This window comes from Abramis brama (assembly GCF_963993115.1).
Source record: "Abramis brama genome assembly, chromosome: 1".
Lineage (NCBI taxonomy): Eukaryota > Metazoa > Chordata > Actinopteri > Cypriniformes > Leuciscidae > Abramis > Abramis brama.
Genome location: NC_139963.1, coordinates 2,481,082 through 2,499,700, shown reverse-complemented (window position 1 = coordinate 2,499,700; position 18,619 = coordinate 2,481,082). Strand labels below are relative to the sequence as shown.

General features: G+C 40.9%; 1 protein-coding gene across 1 annotated transcript in view; it reads right to left on the bottom strand.

The window, feature by feature from the left end:
• The window catches only part of LOC311080818 (E3 ubiquitin-protein ligase rnf213-alpha-like), a gene marked incomplete at its 5' end in the record, with an annotated part of 139,669 nt that overhangs the window by 118,006 nt on the left and 3,044 nt on the right, over positions 1-18,619 (bottom strand). Inside the window, 8 exons of the mRNA XM_084110972.1 lie at positions 1,440-1,483; positions 1,633-1,825; positions 9,293-9,508; positions 14,891-15,147; positions 17,425-17,714; positions 17,793-18,004; positions 18,081-18,251; positions 18,372-18,517. Of these exons, the coding sequence (XP_083967098.1) occupies positions 1,440-1,483; positions 1,633-1,825; positions 9,293-9,508; positions 14,891-15,147; positions 17,425-17,714; positions 17,793-18,004; positions 18,081-18,251; positions 18,372-18,517 (1,529 nt within the window). The remainder of the gene's footprint in view (positions 1-1,439; positions 1,484-1,632; positions 1,826-9,292; positions 9,509-14,890; positions 15,148-17,424; positions 17,715-17,792; positions 18,005-18,080; positions 18,252-18,371; positions 18,518-18,619) is intronic.

Genomic DNA, 18,619 nt, shown 5'->3' with positions numbered 1-18,619 from the left:
AATAAATAGTTTAAAAATCATACATTGTGATTTCTGGATATTTTTTTTTTTTTTGATTATGTCTCTCACAGTGGACATGCACCTACGATGACAATTTCAGACCCCTCCATGATTTCTAAGTGGGAGAACTTGCAAAATAGCAGGGTGTTCAAATACTTATTTTCCTCACTGTATATATATATATAAAAAATACTATTTTTGTCAAAAATAAAGTCATCAACTAAGATGTTAGATGTTCCAATGTTGGCTATATTCAAACTTATGAATACATATGATAAAATGTAGGCCTATAATATTTTTTTTTTTTACAAAGAAAGAGTACACTTGAAATATTGTTGAAATTGTAATTATTGTTGTAATTGTAACCTTTTTAATAAAATAGCAAAACATATTTACAAGATAGATGTAAGCAAAATCTTAAATGGTCAATATAAGTCTTCTTCTAAATATATATTTTGTCCTTGCATTTATTCTTGTGGCTCAGTCAGTGTCACACCTGAATGAATGGCTCATTATGCAAGTCATTACGCATAATGGGTGGGACATTGTATTCTCAGGTGTAAACTACTCCCCCTTTACGCCCCCCTTGCATATTGGCTTTCCAAGCAAAACCTGTCTTACACAATTTAAATCAATGTATTGTTTGATTGTGAACGATAAAGCAAGACTATTTTCACATAATTTTGAAGCCAGAACTCGAACCGACAACATCCATTAGTCAAAAGTCTTGTGGACACATATTTAGTATGTTTTTTGTGGTCTTATTTCAGCAACTTTCATTTAATTTTTTTTCAATAACCACGCATAAACATTATTCTCTTAAAAATACAAACATCTACATACATGTTGCTCACATATTATGGTAGCCCTGTTTGTGCTATATAGAGTGAATTTACACCTTTGCCATTAACATGTTTATAAATAACTGAAAAAAGCACAAATGTCAGGGCATGTCAGAACATCCTAAGGGCCCCAAAAACACCTTAGACCCCAGAGGGTTAACCTGCACCGCATCACTGGCGGCCCCATATTTTTGTTCTTCAACATTCACTGCAAGTTAAAACATCACACTTACTTGATCGGGAAAAACTGTGTATCACTGAAAAGATAGCTTCCCCAGCTTCTGTATTTGACCACTATTTACACTTTGCAACAGAAGTGAATCAATCAAAACTAACTTTAGCTGGACAATAACTTTAATCTAGAGCTGCTGTAAAGCCTAAACAATCTCTGTTACTTTAATTTCCTATTATCACTGTAAAGCTGCTTTGAAACAATCTATATTACATCTTTACCAAACCAATTATTGCCACTTGTGGCAACATATTACAAAACTATTATTCCCATAAAAGACAATATTATATGAATTTATTTAAATATAAAAACAATTTCAGAGGCAAATGAATGTTTCATTTTTAATTTCAGTGAAAGAACTTTACCTGTATTTTTGTTTGATCAAGTGTTCCAGCATCCTCAAAATGCTCTGAGACAACATAATAACAATCAAATATACATGGTTCAGACTGCTGTATTTTTGTCAAAAACATATTTTTAAAAGTTATATAACATGGTAATTCAATTTGTTGTGATTAATACATATATGGTTATTTCTTGTGATAACATGATACTCACCATTGAAGTGCTGTTGGATATTTTTTCTGGGCATTTCATGGTGAAAAGCTGTAGGATGTCCAGGAGCTCTACATGGATTAAGGAGTTGCACTCAACCAACTCATTTAGAGTCATCAAGTACATCCAAGACCGAGCCAGTAGTCTGTCCACCTCCACCAAATGTCCATGTGTCTTCATGACTTTCAGCATCTCCCTAAAAAATAGGAATTTAACAATGTCAAAAATCACTTTTTTTATTTTCAACTGAAACCCAAGTGGGTTCAAAGATTTCACAATATCGACCAGGAAATTTTAAATCCAAGAATGGCTCCAGTTACGACTTTAACCATGGTTCTCTGAGAAGAGAACAAGATGTTGCGTGGCAAGTTACAATATTATGTGGGAACACCTCAGCATAATTGTGTCTGAAGCACTGAAGTGTGTAAGTATTCCAATCCAGATTGATGCTGCGTCATCACTACTCGGACACTATAAAAGTCACCCGGAACAAAGCAGCATTAGCTTCTGATTGGCTTAAGCAAGCCACTTATGGGCATACAGGAAGTATGGCAAGGCAACACAGTGTCTCGTTACTGTCTCAGGAACCATGGTTATAGTCGTAACCCGAGACATTCCCTTTCTAGAGAACTCGCGCTACACTGGAAGTTAAGATGCTGTGGGGAACAAAATACTTACTGCTCCATACTGACTAATGCCTGTCCTAGTGTAAATACGTTTGAGCACAAATCTAAGACAACAGAACCTGTGACACTGATGTAGGGCCAAGATCAAGGCTGTAAAAAAAAAACCTTCCACCTGAGGCATCGCACACTTCCTGGAGGAACACCCCTGACAGTAAGACTTTTGATGCCGCCACACTCCTGGTGGAATTGGCCCTTATGACTAGATGTGAAGGCAAGTCAGCACCTTGTAGGGATGCTCTCATTGATCCATTTACTTATTATCTGCTTTGAATCTGACCCATCGCCCAAAAATGTGTGGTAGGGAGCTATGGCCGCCATGTAGACCATAAGTGTGGAGGGGTATAGACCCGCAGAGAAACGATCCTGAAAGAACTACAGCACTGAAGCCACTGGGCAGTTAACTGGGTCCAACCCGTGTTTTCTGCACCATAATGGGAATACTCTCCACTTTAGAATGTATAGTTTCGTCATAGAGGGAGTTTTAGAGTTAAGGATGTTCTCATCAACCTCAGTTGAGAGACAATAATTTATGAGTTGAACCCCCACCAAACCCACAGCTTCCACTTCTCCGGCTGGGGGTGGTAGATTGTTCCCGGCCTGTGAAAGATCCCTCCTGATGAAAATGTCATATTTTTCTGAATTACATTTCATTTTTATGCATTACGTTTTTGTTTTAATTGATCAAAAACTGGTAATCAAATGAAGGCATAAAACTTTAACGATTTAATCTTTTAAAATGCAATAAAATTAAAATGTAAAAAATTCCTTTTAATATTTGGCAAAGTGCTGTGTAACAGAGGTTTACTTTATTAAAGGTGCTATATGTAGTTTTTCTACTAAAATTAATCCTTTTTTTATTGCCTGTGTGTGAAGGGGTTGTAATCTCACATTAAATTAATCCTCTTTGCGGGTTTTGCTATTACCTCGGAAAGCAAGTATTCTTATTTTTATGTGAAGGTGCCAGGTCGGATTTACCGCAAAATCCAGTGACGTGACCTGCATGCGCGCTCCCGAGCCTCTCGCCTCGTCTACTGACTTTGCTTTCAACAGCGACGACACTGCAACTTATGACATGTCTGATAACACTAAGTAATTGAAAAAAAAAATAGTCAAACACAACACAAACTCCACATATTGATAAAAAACAAAAAAAAGTTTTTTTCTGCTGAAGCTCGTTAGGCCAGACGTGAATCGGACGAACTTCGGGTGAACTTCAGGTGAAAACACGGATCAACATCGGCAGGGCATTTGAATCATGGAGAAACCTTATCTACAAACCTAGAATGTACATTTCCTGAAGAAAATGTGAAGTGGTTGCTACACGGTTTGCTAGGGTTCGTCTAGGTTACGTACGTTACCCTCATTCCCGGAGTAGGGAACGGAGACGTTACGTCAGTGACGACGAATGGGGTTTTGCTTAGAAAGCATCTCACCTTCGAGTATACAAAACGAGCCAATGGCAAGAAAATGCCATGGGTCTGCGGAATTTGCATAGCGTAAGTCCGCTCCACGTCGTGGGTATATTAGGAAGTACGCTGGCAACATTCAGATATGTTTCTTTGCTGAGGAGCCGAGACTGAACAGGTACAGCGAACAGAACTGGTACAGCGGAAGTGGCAGGGAGGGAACGAGGGTTACATACGTAACCGAGATGTTCCCTTTCATGGTCACTACGAGTTACATCAGTGACAATGAATGGGGTTCCCATTCTAATCAGCCACCTCGGCTGTCTTCCAGTGCTCTGCGTAAGTCTGAGCTCCCTGTCGTGAGACTGGCACGGATGAAGGACTCCTACTTAACACAGGAATACCAAGGTACACTGGGAAGCATATCTCAGTGGAAATATGCAATCAGTGCCAGTCCGAAGGGGGGGAGACTTAAGAATACACATATGACCCCGAAGGGCTGCATATGGAGTATCACTGGGGTGTCCTGCCGCAGGTGGAATATTTCAACCCCAGGGGTGGCAAGGTGGCTTGCCAAGGCAAAGACACATGCTCAGAGAGGCTTACAGTGGAAATACACATGTGGGGGTCGCCCAGAGGGGGAACCATGCACATGGAGGCATCTAGCCAAGCGCAAAAGCTGCCGGTGGCATAACGGTGGCACTGATGGTTCTCGCATCCCAGGGGGACAGCCTGGGAAGCTCTAGCCAGGCTCCCAGAAACTGTACCAGCGGGGTCATGCGAACCACAGACGTACTCTCGGTGGTGTAGCGAGGCGGAATGACCGGCCCGGATGTGGGTGACATAGTGGCCTGGTGCAGGGGCACGGTCATTTGCTGCGTCCTGCCAGAGGAGGCCAGGGAAGGACCAGCATTCCACGGGGGCGTGCTCTGGCAGGGGTCTGGGGAAAAAAGGGGACGAGAGTGGCGAGGCTCGTGAGCGGCGCCAGAGACAATTTATATGAGACATGCCATTTCCTCAATCCTCAATACAACTATATAAGGAAAACCCGTAACGGCAAAGATGGCGGTTGTATGCACATGTCCCGCCCCTCCCGCTGGAAAGCCAATCATCTGCTTTTAACAGTCAGCAACTGACCACTAAGGAGCGAATGTACAATGACGTGACATAACTGCCATATTCAACCTGTGCTGTCGCACTGTGGCTGGCGCTGAGCCAAAGACGGACGCGCTCAGCGCTTGTCATAGGCTATATCACAACTGTTCAGTGTTTTAACCACATAATGTTTATTTTAGGTTTCAGACATTTAAATACATATAATTGTTTAAGTGCTAGGCACAACACCGGCATTCTGGATAGAGACGTAAATGAAGTTTGGTGTCGTGAACGTGAACCCTTGCACATGCGTAGTAAAGGTATAACCTGTGGGGAAAAAGGCATTTTAAACCTTATTTTGGGGCAAAGTCATCAAACTTTTTCAGCGATTTTTATCATATTTTACTGCTGTTTCTATACATGCAGTTTTTATGTCCCGGTGACCAGTGAAAGTGCAGTTCTGACTCTCTGCCCATTCATTTAGATAGGAGCCTGGTCTTGTTAGTCCAAAATAGCGGCCCAGAGGCGTTGCCAAGATGGCGGCCGAGTGGCACGACTTGCCTAAAAGGACTTTGGCGGCGCACACTGTCATCCACAGCCTCTTGGGGCTCGGAGGAAAGGGCATCAGTTCTTGAAACAAGAGATTCTCCCCCGGCCCTTCACCGGGGGAAGGAGTGGCCCTGCTACCAGCTCCAGAGAAGAACTGAGCCCTAACTCCAAGCTGCCCGTCTCGAGAGTGCTGCTAAGCCTGGCGTTTGGCCAGCTAAGGGGTGGAGACGGGAAGTGCTGCCCTCCTGCATCCTCGTCCTGCTCGGGCCAGTGAAGGCTCGAGGGGAGGGGCCGCAGGGAGGCGGCCTCGGTGGGAAGCAGACTAAGGAGACCGCACGGACGGATGACCGTTGGTGCAGAAGACCTCAGTCTGCTTCTGGAGGGTCGAAGGCTGTAGGGTACAGTCCTCATGCACACCGCCGAGGAGCCCAGCCTGGGACTGAGAAAATGAATTCTCAGACCCCCTCACATCAACCTGGCTGAGCCCATTCCTGGACCACACCTGTGGACATCACCTGGCCCAGGGATCACGCAGCTACCGATGTCACCGTAGAGCGAGGTCAGTAGTGTGCATGGCGGATCGACCAGCCCGGACATGGGAGGCATAGCGTCCCTGCGTTGGGGTGTGGTCGAGTGTCCGCGTTCTGTCAGTGTTGGCCAGGGAAGGACCAGTGTTCCACGGCGGCCTGGTCTGACAGAACTCCCGAGTCAGCACTACCTCGAAGGCGAAGGCGACACACAGCGCTGCATGCCTGTGCCACAATAGTGACAGAGAACATACAGCCCATGATCGCCACGCGATCGAGTGCAGCGAAGGTGGAGGACGCCCGCGGGCCGCGATCAGTCACGGGGACTCTCGCGAGCTGGAAGCATCCTGATGCACGTCCGGGAGAAAGGCACTGGGAGCAAGTGCTGTAGAGCAACACGCGCCCAGGAATCAATCGTAAGCCTACAGCGCTCAGGGGGCAGCGCCACTCCAACCGATGCTTTCAGCTGCCCGGGAAAGCATGGGCATCAGCTCTGGATCTGACTCGACTAACGCTAACACTCCCGAGGGAGGCAACGCAGTCGAATCCTCATTTCCAGAGGAATCAAGCCTGCCTTGTGATGCTGTGAGTGACATGACACCATCTGCTGGAGCCCAAACACTGGGTCCCCGAGAGGAACCAGGCACACACGGAAGCCCCAGGGTTTGAGATGTGGAGGGGGGCGTGGCCCAAGGAATGCTCGTCGGTATTATGCCACACCGTAACCCTCAGATCACCCTGGCCACCAGCCAAAGTATCCCCTCTCGTGAAAGAGATAGATTGGGGTGTGGCAGAGGGGACTCTACCCACACGGAGATCATTGAGTCTCGATCTATAAACATCGCAATGGTCATGTTCCCGCAATGAAAACATGACTCATCCATGAGCGCTGCCGAGCGTGATTAAGCCCAACACAAGAAACAGCGCCCGTAACCGTTAAGCAGATGAATCACGCGCCCACATCCAGTAAATACGCGGGCGAGCCGTCTTGAAAAAGACGTGCTGCATGCAGCTCTTTTAGAGAGAGGAAAAAGCTCAGCAGAGTGCTGAAGCGCCCAGGGAGAAACAAACACACTGTCGGCAGATCACTGCACAGATCAGCAGCAGGCAATGCGATCTCGCTGGAACGCGCCGTCACACCAACACACTGAAGAGCCGCTCATCTCGTAGAGTGAAAATGATTCAGAATGGCTTGTAGGGCTGAAGAGAACTCTTGGCTCCGAAGCGAAAACATATCTGCATGTTGCCAGCGTACTTCCTTATATACCCACGACGTGGGGCGAACTTACGCTATGCAAATTCTGCAGACCCATGGCATTTTCTTGCCATTGGCTCATTTTGTTTACTCGAAGGTGAGAGGCTTTCTAAGCGAAACCCCATTCGTCGTCACTGACGTAACTCGCAGTGACAACGAAAGGGAACCATACTTATCATGGTACGAGCATGGAGCATTAGTTCAACGTCAAGCTGATAAAAGTAGCCTATTATTGTAACGTTGCAGTGGGAGTTTACCTGTGTTTCTAGCATGTTGTGTGATGCTTTCTCCGGTGTGTTGCGTCTCAGTCTGGCCGGTACCCAGAGTGCTCGCTCATGAGTTCGAGCATGCGCATGAGCACTCGCTTGTAAACTTATTGGTTGCAATCTGAAACATCACCGCTAGAGGCAGCTGAAAACTACATATAGCCCCTTTAATTAAAACATGGAGGAAAAACAGTGTGATTATTCCTTTAAAATTAAAGTTTTAATAATTGTATTATTACGTTTAAGTATTCTACTGTACACTAGTCAATTGTTATATATTTGTCTCACAATTTCAAGTTAAACTGAACTCTTATTTTGACTGTCTCACTGTTTTTCCTCCATGTATTAATTAATCAATAATAATAATTATTATTAAGCAATAATTTCAATCAAAAATGTTTATATATTTATATATAACCACTGTTGTCCATTTGGGTCTGGTGATTGTTATGTATTATTTTTAATTAAATATTAATAAAATATTAATTTTATTTAACCAGATTTTATCTTAAAATCAGAAGGATTAACAATGCAGATTTATTTTTTACAGCTGTCTTTGATCATATTTACTAAGGGGGCAAATAATTCTGACCAGCACTGTATAACCACTGTTGTCCATTTGGGTCTTGTGATTTTTATGTATTACTTATTTTATTTAACCAGATTTTATCTTAAAATCTCTAACAAGAGCGTTCTGATAAAAATGCGCAATTACACAAACGGTTAATAAATCTCAGTCCCGCCTGCTGAACACACATCGCTAAAATTATTGGCTTTTGGCTACATTAGGTTGTGTAAAGTGGCAAAGCTCCTCCGAAGGAAACATAGATGCTGGAAGTGAGGGAAAAATCAACAGTTCTATGCACAAAAATATGGGGAAAAATTGTGTCATATTGATTCGGGTCAAAATGACAAAGGTTTTTGTCAAATGAAACCATGAAAATCACATGAAGTGACTCTCAGAGCAGCTCTGGAGGTGAAGTTCATGTATTGATGTCCTCATATAGTGAGACAGCAGATGCTGAAAACACAGCTAGCGTCACTTGTGTTTGAATATGTGTAGTAGATGAAGCAGCAAATCTGCGTCCTTTAATCACTCACAGACATGCATAATTAATATTTAAATAGTCTTTTTGCGGTTTAACATTCACATACTATATTTCATATTTTAATTTACATGTACTGACCTACTTTTGATTTATTCATCCAAAATTTGCCAAACTTCATGACAACCTGCGTTATACAATAAAATCCATTTTGACTATTCCGCGATTCAAGTCGTTTTCCATATAGCGGAAATCATATCGCTGTGAATTTATTTTGCTGACCCCTTGTCTATAGGTCACGAACCCTGAGGAGCCCGTGGACCCAGTTTGAGAAAGATCTTATGATCTATATAATTGAGTAAACGGATGCCCTGGAGTCGTAAGGGAGCCAGAGCTGCATCCATGCACTTTGTGAAAGTGTAAGGTGACAATGCTAGGCCAGAAAGGAATAAATCGTTACTGGTAAGCTTCACAGTGCACACAGAGAGCGAGGGCAGGGAGGCACACACTAACTCTAAACAGCTTAGTTGGCATTCTAACACTTTCTAACAACTTGTTTGTGACCCTAAGGAACAGACAACATCAAATAAGACAGACAACTGTTACACAGAGTGCTTGCTGAAGACACAAAAGTTACACTGCTTTGTCCCGGGTGTCTTTTATGGCCGACATGCATCATGGTCACATTCTGACACAGCACCAATCAGGATTGAAAGAGTTGTACATATGGTTCTACGCAATCATGCGGAGGCTTTCCTCCATAGCATTGTAACTTCCGAAGCAGCGCGAGTTCCCTCAAGAGGTAAAAATGTAATACCTAGATTATTTAATACCTTCGATCTTCGGATCTGGGAGAGAGTGCATGTGCTGATTTCAGTCCCTGCAGGCCAGCCCAGCAGTACTCAAATTGTGGGCTGACTTCATTAAACACCGGCTGAAATGGTTTTGAAGTGCCTTTGAGAAGGTGCAGTAGTGGAATGACGATGATCCAATCGGGCTTGTGCTCTGCTTTCACCCTGTTGATTAGTTCCTCCACCATGTCAGGCAATCTGAAAAGGGAATCAAAATAATCAAGAATCTTTTCTCAGAAAAAAACTACTCAAGTCTGTTCTCTGCATATTAAACCAATGTTCTGTGTTAACCCTCTGGGGTCGACAAACGCGCCCCCGTGTTTTGCTGGATTTTCGTCACATTGTAGCACAATAAACTTAAATTACTCCATTATTTATGGTCATACAGAAAAAAGAAATATAAAAAAAGAATCTGTGATATTTCTACTTTTGTATGTGTTCACTTACAATCAAATCAAAACATTGTGCTTTTGTAAAATAAAGAAAATAAACAGGGTGTGCTTTCTGCCTCTCCGTCGCGGTGAACTTTTTTTTCTTAAACACATACCAACTGAAGATAAACTCATATAAACTGAAACCAAACTCAGCGAATACTTGTCACACATTTATGAGCCATATACCTTTATAAACATTTAAGTGTGTACTTTTAAATGATCGGATTCAAACTGAAAACAAATATTCTCTGTTTAAGTAATTTGTATAAAACCAACAAGATGTCCAGTTTCTCAAACCCTTGCTCATTAGTTTTAATGTGACCACGCCCACACACGCAAAAGATATTCACATGCAAATCTCCACATGGAACGCGAACGCGCTCGTTACCTCAAAAACAAAACACCAAAACACTTCACAAGCCTCTGCTTTTCGTCGAGCTTGAAAGACGTGCCGTGAGCTTACATTGGATTTACCTCAAAAGAAGAACGCGATTTGAAGATAAGAAAGATGTGAGGTAAGAAATTCTTACATATTAGTTTGTTATTGTTGCATAAATTTCACATTGCAGTTGAACTGTTGCTAGATATATGGTGAATATTATAATATTTAGAGTAGACCCGTGTTTACTGTTACTGTGTTTGTGGATATCTGCTCAAATGTAGACATGTATATGGTAACCATAATGTTTCATATTTTGGAGCGTGATCGCGTTTGAAAAGCAAAACGCACCAAACGGCTTCATCTTTTTACTATTATCTCATTTCATATCATCATAACGAATGGAAACATTTGAAGTAACATGATAATCAATATATTTTTCTCTAGCTTAGTTGTTACTGAAATCTTTTGGAAGAAAGTAAATAACCTATTCATTGTTATTATTATTTTATGCAGCACTGCGCATAGCCTATGCTTACAAGGCACAACAAACCTGGTGTTCATTATATTATATATTGTTGGAAACATTTGTGTGTGTGTGTGTGTGTGTGTGTGTGTGTGTGTATTCTGTGAATTTTAAAAAGCAATTTTAACCAGAAAAATCTAAAATGTATTCCCAAAATCGTGCAGGCTTTTCTCTTGATATCAGTATGTTCACTTTTTTTTTTCAGGGCCCAGATGACACTGAGTCCTGCTGACTTCAACATTCACATGAGTTTCTGTGAACATGGTAAAGTGAAAATCAAACACCTTGGAAATGGAAGGTATGTTCAATGTTTTTAGGAATGGCACAAAAGTCTCTGTCTTTGGATCATTGTTTTCAATAAGTGTTTTTTTGTCATTTGTTTTGTATCTTTGGATTATGTTGTGTTGTAAATAAATCCAAACAATCAAAAAGCCATTCATTTTTTAATCTCCTCATTCTTTGTACAAGGTTGCTCAGAATGATAGGGCCTGATAGCTCCTAATAGGGCCGTTAGGGAGGGTCTTTGTCTTTCTCAGGTGTGAAAAGCTTACATATTAATGACCTCCACATAGAGCCTTTTCACACAAAACACGTCGTACAAATTTTAAATCAATATATTGTCTTCTCTGAATGAGCAGTCAGGATGATTTTCACATAGTTTGTGATACAATTTTCAAAAGTCTTGTGAAGAAATAATCAGTAGGGGTTTCATGAGCTTATTTCAGTGACAATTTTTTTTTGTATTTTCACAAACCACGCATAAACGTCATTATCTCAAAACTACAAACTTTCACACACACAGTGCTGATATATTATTGTAGCAGAGTTTGTGCTAAATACAGTGTAATCAGACTTACGCCATAAAATGTCACAAGTAACAGAAATAAGCACAAATGTCAGAGCATGTCAGAACACCTCCAGGGCCCAGAAAACAGCTCAGACCTCAGAGGGTTAATGTTAGGATCCTGAGATATTTTATGTGTTTGTATCAATTGTCCTTGTGTGTGGGTGTGTCTTGCTCGCTCTCTTTCTCTGTGTGTACACAAGCTTGTGTTTCAGAGGGCGTTACCTCTGTTAATCTGTGGAAGACTGTGATTGGACCAGCTATGCACTTGACCTGGATATAAGGACCGGTCCTGACACACCATGGTTGCCTTTGAGCCTCGCTGACTTTGTGCTTTATGCCTTTGTGCTTCGCGGTCGTACCATTTAATTGTGCTTCTCTTCAGCTTTGTTTGATTCGCCATTATTTAATTGAGTAATAGTGTCGTGCCAGAGAGATAGTGTTTAGTGAAACTGTGATTGAAGTGTCGTGCCAGAGAGATAGTTTAGTGAAACTGTGATTGAAGTGTCGTGCCAGAGAGATAGTTTAGTGAAACTGTGATTGAAGTGTCGTGCCAGAGAGATAGTTTAGTGAAACTGTGATTGAAGTGTCGTGCCAGAGAGATAGTGTTTAGTGAAACTGTGATTGAAGTGTCGTGCCAGAGAGATAGTGTTTAGTGAAACTGTGACTGAAGTGTCGTGCCAGAGAGATAGTGTTTAGTGAAACTGTGATTGAAGTGTAATGCCAAAGAGATAGTGTTTAGTGAAACTGATTGAAGTGTAATGCCAGAGAGATAGTGTTTAGTGAAACTGTGATTGAAGTGTCGTGCCAGAGAAATAGTTTAGTGAAACTGTGATTGAAGTGTCGTGCCAGAGAGATAGTTTAGTGAAACTGTGATTTAAGTGTCGTGCCAGAGAGATAGTGTTTAGTGAAACTGTGATTTAAGTGTCGTGCCAGAGAGATAGTGTTTAGTGAAACTGTGACTGAAGTGTCGTGCCAGAGAGATAGTGTTTAGTGAAACTGTGATTGAAGTGTCGTGCCAAAGAGATAGTGTTTAGTGAAACTGTGATTGAAGTGTAATGCCAAAGAGATAGTGTTTAGTGAAACTGTGATTGAAGTGTCGTGCCAAAGAGATAGTGTTTAGTGAAACTGTGATTGAAGTGTAATGCCAAAGAGATAGTGTTTAGTGAAACTGTGATTGAAGTGTAATGCCAAAGAGATAGTGTTTAGTGAAACTGTGAGTGTTTGTTGAATGTAACTACTTTACATTTTCATAGGTTTTCTCCTATATCTGACTATTGCCTGTTTAACTACTCCTTGGATTACGATTCTAATTTGTCAACCTGATACTTCTTAAATAAGCATGTAATTATTCTTGTATACATTGTGACCAGATTAAGGGATGTAGGGGGTTAGACGCCATTTTATTTGTATTGCTTTTTCACTTTGGTTATGGGTAAGGGAGTTAGGTAAATTAAACTGTATTTTCATTTCTTTCTTTTGTTTAAGGTCATTTAGATTATAAAAAGAAGACTGTTTTGTTTGTTATTTTGGCCTTGTCTGCCCCTGACGCTAACCCTTTATGGTCAATAAATATCTTATTGCACGTCATCTCTCTGGTAGTGTGACACTTCATTTTCCTGTTGCGGCTGACCCCTAGCGGTCGTAACAGTTAATGTAAGCTCTACTGACTGTAACTGTGGCATACTGTCAATTACCAGAGAAAATTAGTCTGGCAAATTGTAAAAACAAACAAAAACATTTGGAAGTGGGATATTGTACTGGAGGGTTTAAAGCTACGATGGAAGTGAAGAATTTCAGTAAATAATACACTTGTGTTCCAAATTGTTATGCAAGTGACTTATCAGTAAGATTTTAGTTTGAAAGTTTGAAAAGAAAAAAGAAAAGTTTGTTTCATTCCTCAATTCTCAAATCTTTTGACAATTCGATAACCTCTATTCAGTTTTTACAATTATTATATATATTTTTTTGCCTTTTGCGAGACATTGCACTATTCGTGCTTTTCATCTTCAGAAAGGTCTTTTTTTCCTCCCCATGTTGTATAAGAACTGTAACTTGCTTATTAATGTGGAACAACCTCTTTAACTAGGGTTTCCATTTACCCAAGAAGACCTGGTAAACTATTTAACAAACCTGTCTGAGGAGCTGTTTACACGACACCATTTTCAACTTAAAACATAAGCATTTTTATTTGTGAATGGTGATCGTTTTGACAAAGTGTCATCTGTACATGAAAAAGTTAAAGGAAAAACTTCTCTGTTTTAAGCATATCGTTGTCGTACAAATGTGTTGAAAATAATCTATGAGGGGTGTTTTTATTTGTAATTTGCATTCTTAAACCACACCTGAATGTGCACCTGTAGTTAATTTGAACTGCTCACAAATATTAGACGAAAATGCTCTCTCAGATCATACAGTTTAATCATACAGATCATACAATTTAAAGGGGGGGTACAATGGTGTTTCATGTATTCAGAGTTGTTTACAGTGTTAAAGAGATGGATTCTCATTCTTAACATGGCCAAAGTTTTAAAAAAATATTTTGGACGAATAACGGAGAATTTCTGTGCCGAAAATCTTACTTCCGGGTTGGTACAAGTTTCGGCTGATTTTTTTTCGATCGTGGATTTAATGATGTAGACCAGAGTGGAACTCCTTATATGAGCATTTCTCCCGGAAAAACTCGCCCGCGCACACGTCGACCAAAGGAGGGCGAGCACATCAACAGGAAAATAATCGGCAGCGCTACATATAGTGTCTCCAAAGTGTGTTTTTGGATGTGAGGGAAAGCTTACCATCATGTTCAGCTTCCCAAAGAACCCAGCGTAGGGAACAGTGGATGCAGATTGTTTTTCCAGAGCAAAAACGAATTGTGTAGCCTAAGACTGTTTGTTCCCTGCATTTCGAAGATGAATGTTTTATAAACAAAGCCCAGATCGACAGATTTGCAGATCGTCTAATGCTTAAGGATCGAGCAGTCACAATGATAAAGGTTCGCGGTCCGGTGAGTAAACTTCAAATGTCTCTGTGTGTTGTTGTTAGCTATCAGCGCTATCAGCTATTAGCTTCGCCCACACGCAGCCCACACGGCACGCCTCCAGACGCTCGTTTTTTTTCCGGAAAAACTCAGTACAGCCTATCTGTCTTTTATAAATATAATAAAACTAAAGACTTTTTGGAGATATGAAGGATGCAATACTACTCTATACTCAAGATTATCAGGAGATTGAGTGAAAATGAGCATTTAACCCCCCCTTTAATGTTGTAATGGTCTAGTCACTAAATTGTCACATTGAGAAGTTAATTTATTTTTTCGTCAGATCTGTTCTGTATTGCAACACTCTTTTGAGATCTTTATAATTTACATTAAAACTGTAAATTATATAACAGTACTCACGTGTTTATTAGTGGAAATGATTTCGTTATGTCAGTCCAGAAGGACAGGAATTCATGCTCAGGTAATTTGGGCAGGCAGAGGGCAGTGCAGAGACGAGACAGAGTCCTGATGTCTAAGTCTAGACTATACCGTTTCCACACGTAGACCATGATGAGAGCAGCATTCAGTGGCTCCTCGATGAAAGCACTCTTTCCCCGGCTGTCCTGTAGCTCTGGGGTCACTCGCTCCAGCATGAACTGCTTCAGAAGCCTGCTCACCTGACAAGATGAAAATGAGACGATATGTTGAATTTCATGTTGAATCTACAGTTAATGTCTTTCAGCTATTGATATTAAAGGCCTTGTTCACTAAAAAGTGAAAATGTATATTTTTATCATAAATGTATACTCAATTTAATGTTTTACAGATATTCACACACCATCTCGTAAGACCTACTTTCTTTAGTGAAAAACAAACTGCATAAAATGTATTTGATCAAATATTATTGCAGAGTTAATTTGTCCATTATAAGAACTGAGACTGTCAAGCTCAAACAAAAGACAAAATGAGTGCTGTAAAAATATTAAAAGTAGTCGTCAATTGGGCTTGTGTGCTATATTCAAAGTCTCCTAAAGTCATATAATAGCTATTAATAAATAAATATTATTTGAAGAAAATATTCCCTTTCGCCATAGCTCTCAAATCTACATATACATGCATAATTACATAAATAATTACGTAAGTTCATGCATACACCATAGTATTTTATCTTGTATGTTCCATGAAGTAATAAAGGGGTGATAGAATGATTTGTAAGGGTTAATGCCCGACGAGGTGTCCATTGTCAGGTATTAATGGACGACGGCGAGGCATGGGTTGCCTCCGCCGAAGTCCATTAATACCTGACAGTGGACACCTCGAAGGGCATTAACCTGCTTATACCATGGTCACTTGCCAAATAACACATTTTAAAACATTAGTTTATATTTTAATTAGTTTTACAATCGAAATCTAAAGTTTTTACAAACAATAACTTGGTTTCCCTGGTTACACCTGACGGTTTATTTAGCTGCCTACTGACTGCTTAGACTGCCTGTTGCTATGGTTACTCACAGTTGATGTAGCCAGCGCATTTATTTATTAATTTCGAATGGTAAACAGTCAGTTTCACCAGAACTCCTTTACTAAGTGTCCTCTATCACTTTTTAATGGACATCCTGCAGCCAGTCAGAATCGAGTATTCACCCAGACCATGGTATAATATAGGGTATTTCACACTGTTCCTTAAGGTTTCCAAACAGGGTATGTAACATTGGTTGGGCTGAAAATGCCCCGGTGGCTTTTTTATACGCCCTAATGCAACCCTGAGAAATAGCCCCAGAAGGAAACGAGCGGTTTTCTCCCTTTGATGGTATGCTCATGAATATTTAGAAGAGCTGCACGCTGATTGGTTGGTTTACAACGAGGAATCTCCAAAGCAAAGACGCAACATGCCCAATGAAGATTGGCAGCACTCACTGGAGGTGAACCCTGGAGACGTTAGGTGTGCAACCATACATGTTTGAGCCTGAATCAGCACCTTTACACACAATGTGTGCTATTGTTGTGTGGTATTATAACATGTAAATTCAAGTGAGGGGAGGAATAGGCCTTTATATTATTTATGACCATCCCGGTCTCACGAGTCGTGTGGTTAGACAAGCACGTGCCGCATTTAAGCAATGCGCGGCAGTGACTTCAGCCAAGTGACGTGTGTGCACTCCCGCGGGGCGCGAACAGAGTTTTGGACTGCTTACCATGTGTAGTTGGGAGTTTTTCCCTCGGTAGCACAGAGCTGGATGTGTTGGCCAGCGCGTTTGCCGCCTCGCTGACCGATTCAACAGAATATTAAATTGTGGCGCGGGCTTCGAGAGAGCGATGCTGTGACACAGTGAATGGCACCGGACCTGCACGAGCACCTGGCCAGCAAAGCCTCTCCGTTTAACATGCAATACAACAGGGAACGAATTGTTAACCCGTTGCTCTCTTGCTGGGCTTAGTGGTTTGTGTGCAAGCCATTTATTTGACAGCTATGTTAACTCTTTTGCTGCCAGCGTTATTAAAAAAAAAAAAAAAAAAAAATTGTAAGTTGCCAGCCATCGCCATCATTTCTGATCATTGCAGAAGCAGTAAACTTAGCACGCCGGCCACATTGAGTCTGACTGCACGACCACCATTGATATTCCTGGGCCCAGAAAGTGGGCTGTGTGTATGCAAATTTAGGGGCATAACAAACATATGGGGTGGCAGTGGCTCAGTGGTTCATGTAGGTTGTCTACAAACCGGAAGGTTGGTGATTCAATCCCTGGTTCCACCTGACCAAGTGTCCATGAGCATGTCCTGTTATTCAACTATGCCAAGGTGAACTTGGTTTTGCATTCTATCACCCCTTTAAGTTTGGAATGACATGATGAGGCAAATGATGTCAGTCAGAATTAAAATTTTTGGTGATTTTTAGGTGAAAATTTTAATAGAATGTTTTTCATTATAAGCTGAGATACATATGGTTCACTTACATCTTTTTCACCATATTTCAGTGAGACCCATTTCACATGTGTCTTTTCAAATACAGAAGGGTTGCCATAGACTTCAAAAAACTGTTGCAGCTGACAAAAGAATCTGCTGATGTTAATTTTGCTCCAGCTTTTCAGGAGGTCAAAGATAGTTGTCAGCATGAATCGACCTGCGATTTCTCTTCCCTTGATTATTTTTTTCCTCTGCTCAGACAACATCTTTTCTCTCAATGTCTCAAACCAACGTTTAGGTGGTTTTTTACAGATGATATCATCATATTGATGCCATTCTCCTGCAGTATATGAAAAGAACACATTAGGTCTTAAACCTAAGAAAATTAAACAAGTGTAAATGTCTGAGTTTTACATACCTTTATCATTCAGGAGATGTGGTTTGACAAACAGACATCTGTTGGTGGTTTCTTTTGAATCCAGTTTGTATATGTATTCAGAACATAATTCATAATGCTTGTGCCATTTAGCTTTATACACAACATACTTGTATGGGATGGACACAGATACAACATCTGTCTTTTTGCATACACATTTCCCTTCAACAAGAGATCCATGCTCTCCAAGATTCCTGTAATCAAACTATTCTTCAACAGCTGATTCCAGTAATGAATAATGAATAAATGGTCCTTGAAAACTTCACTAACCGTGTTTCCAAGAGTTCAGCCAAATCATTTTCTAAATCACCAATGGGACCACCAGCTCTTACAAAGATAAAATCCTCTTTTGGGTTAAACTCGAAGTCTTTTGACAGGACTGCATGAAACTGAATGGTAAGTCTCTCACTGGAACTTATTTGTTGAGTTAATGTTGGATTTCTGCAATTCAACAATATTGATAAGATAATAATCCATGAAAAAAAAAAAAGAAACACATATTATTTTGTTCTTTAACAACTTCTGTGAGGAAGTGCATTCACCACACAATTCTGCATTCACCTTTTTGGAGGCGCGACATACTGACTTTCTGTGTCATCACTTTCAATGGATTTCTGTTCATCAGTAAAATCTTTTCTTCCCATATGCTGCTGTTCCTGACTGTGCCCAGCCTTCACCGGTGAATCTACACTAGAACCGTAATTCTTCTGAAGGCAAAAGAAACCAAATTAGTCAACATTAAACATGTTTATAATTATCAACGTTAGCAAGCAGCTGTAGCTCCCCACAGGGCCAGGTCTCAAATTAAC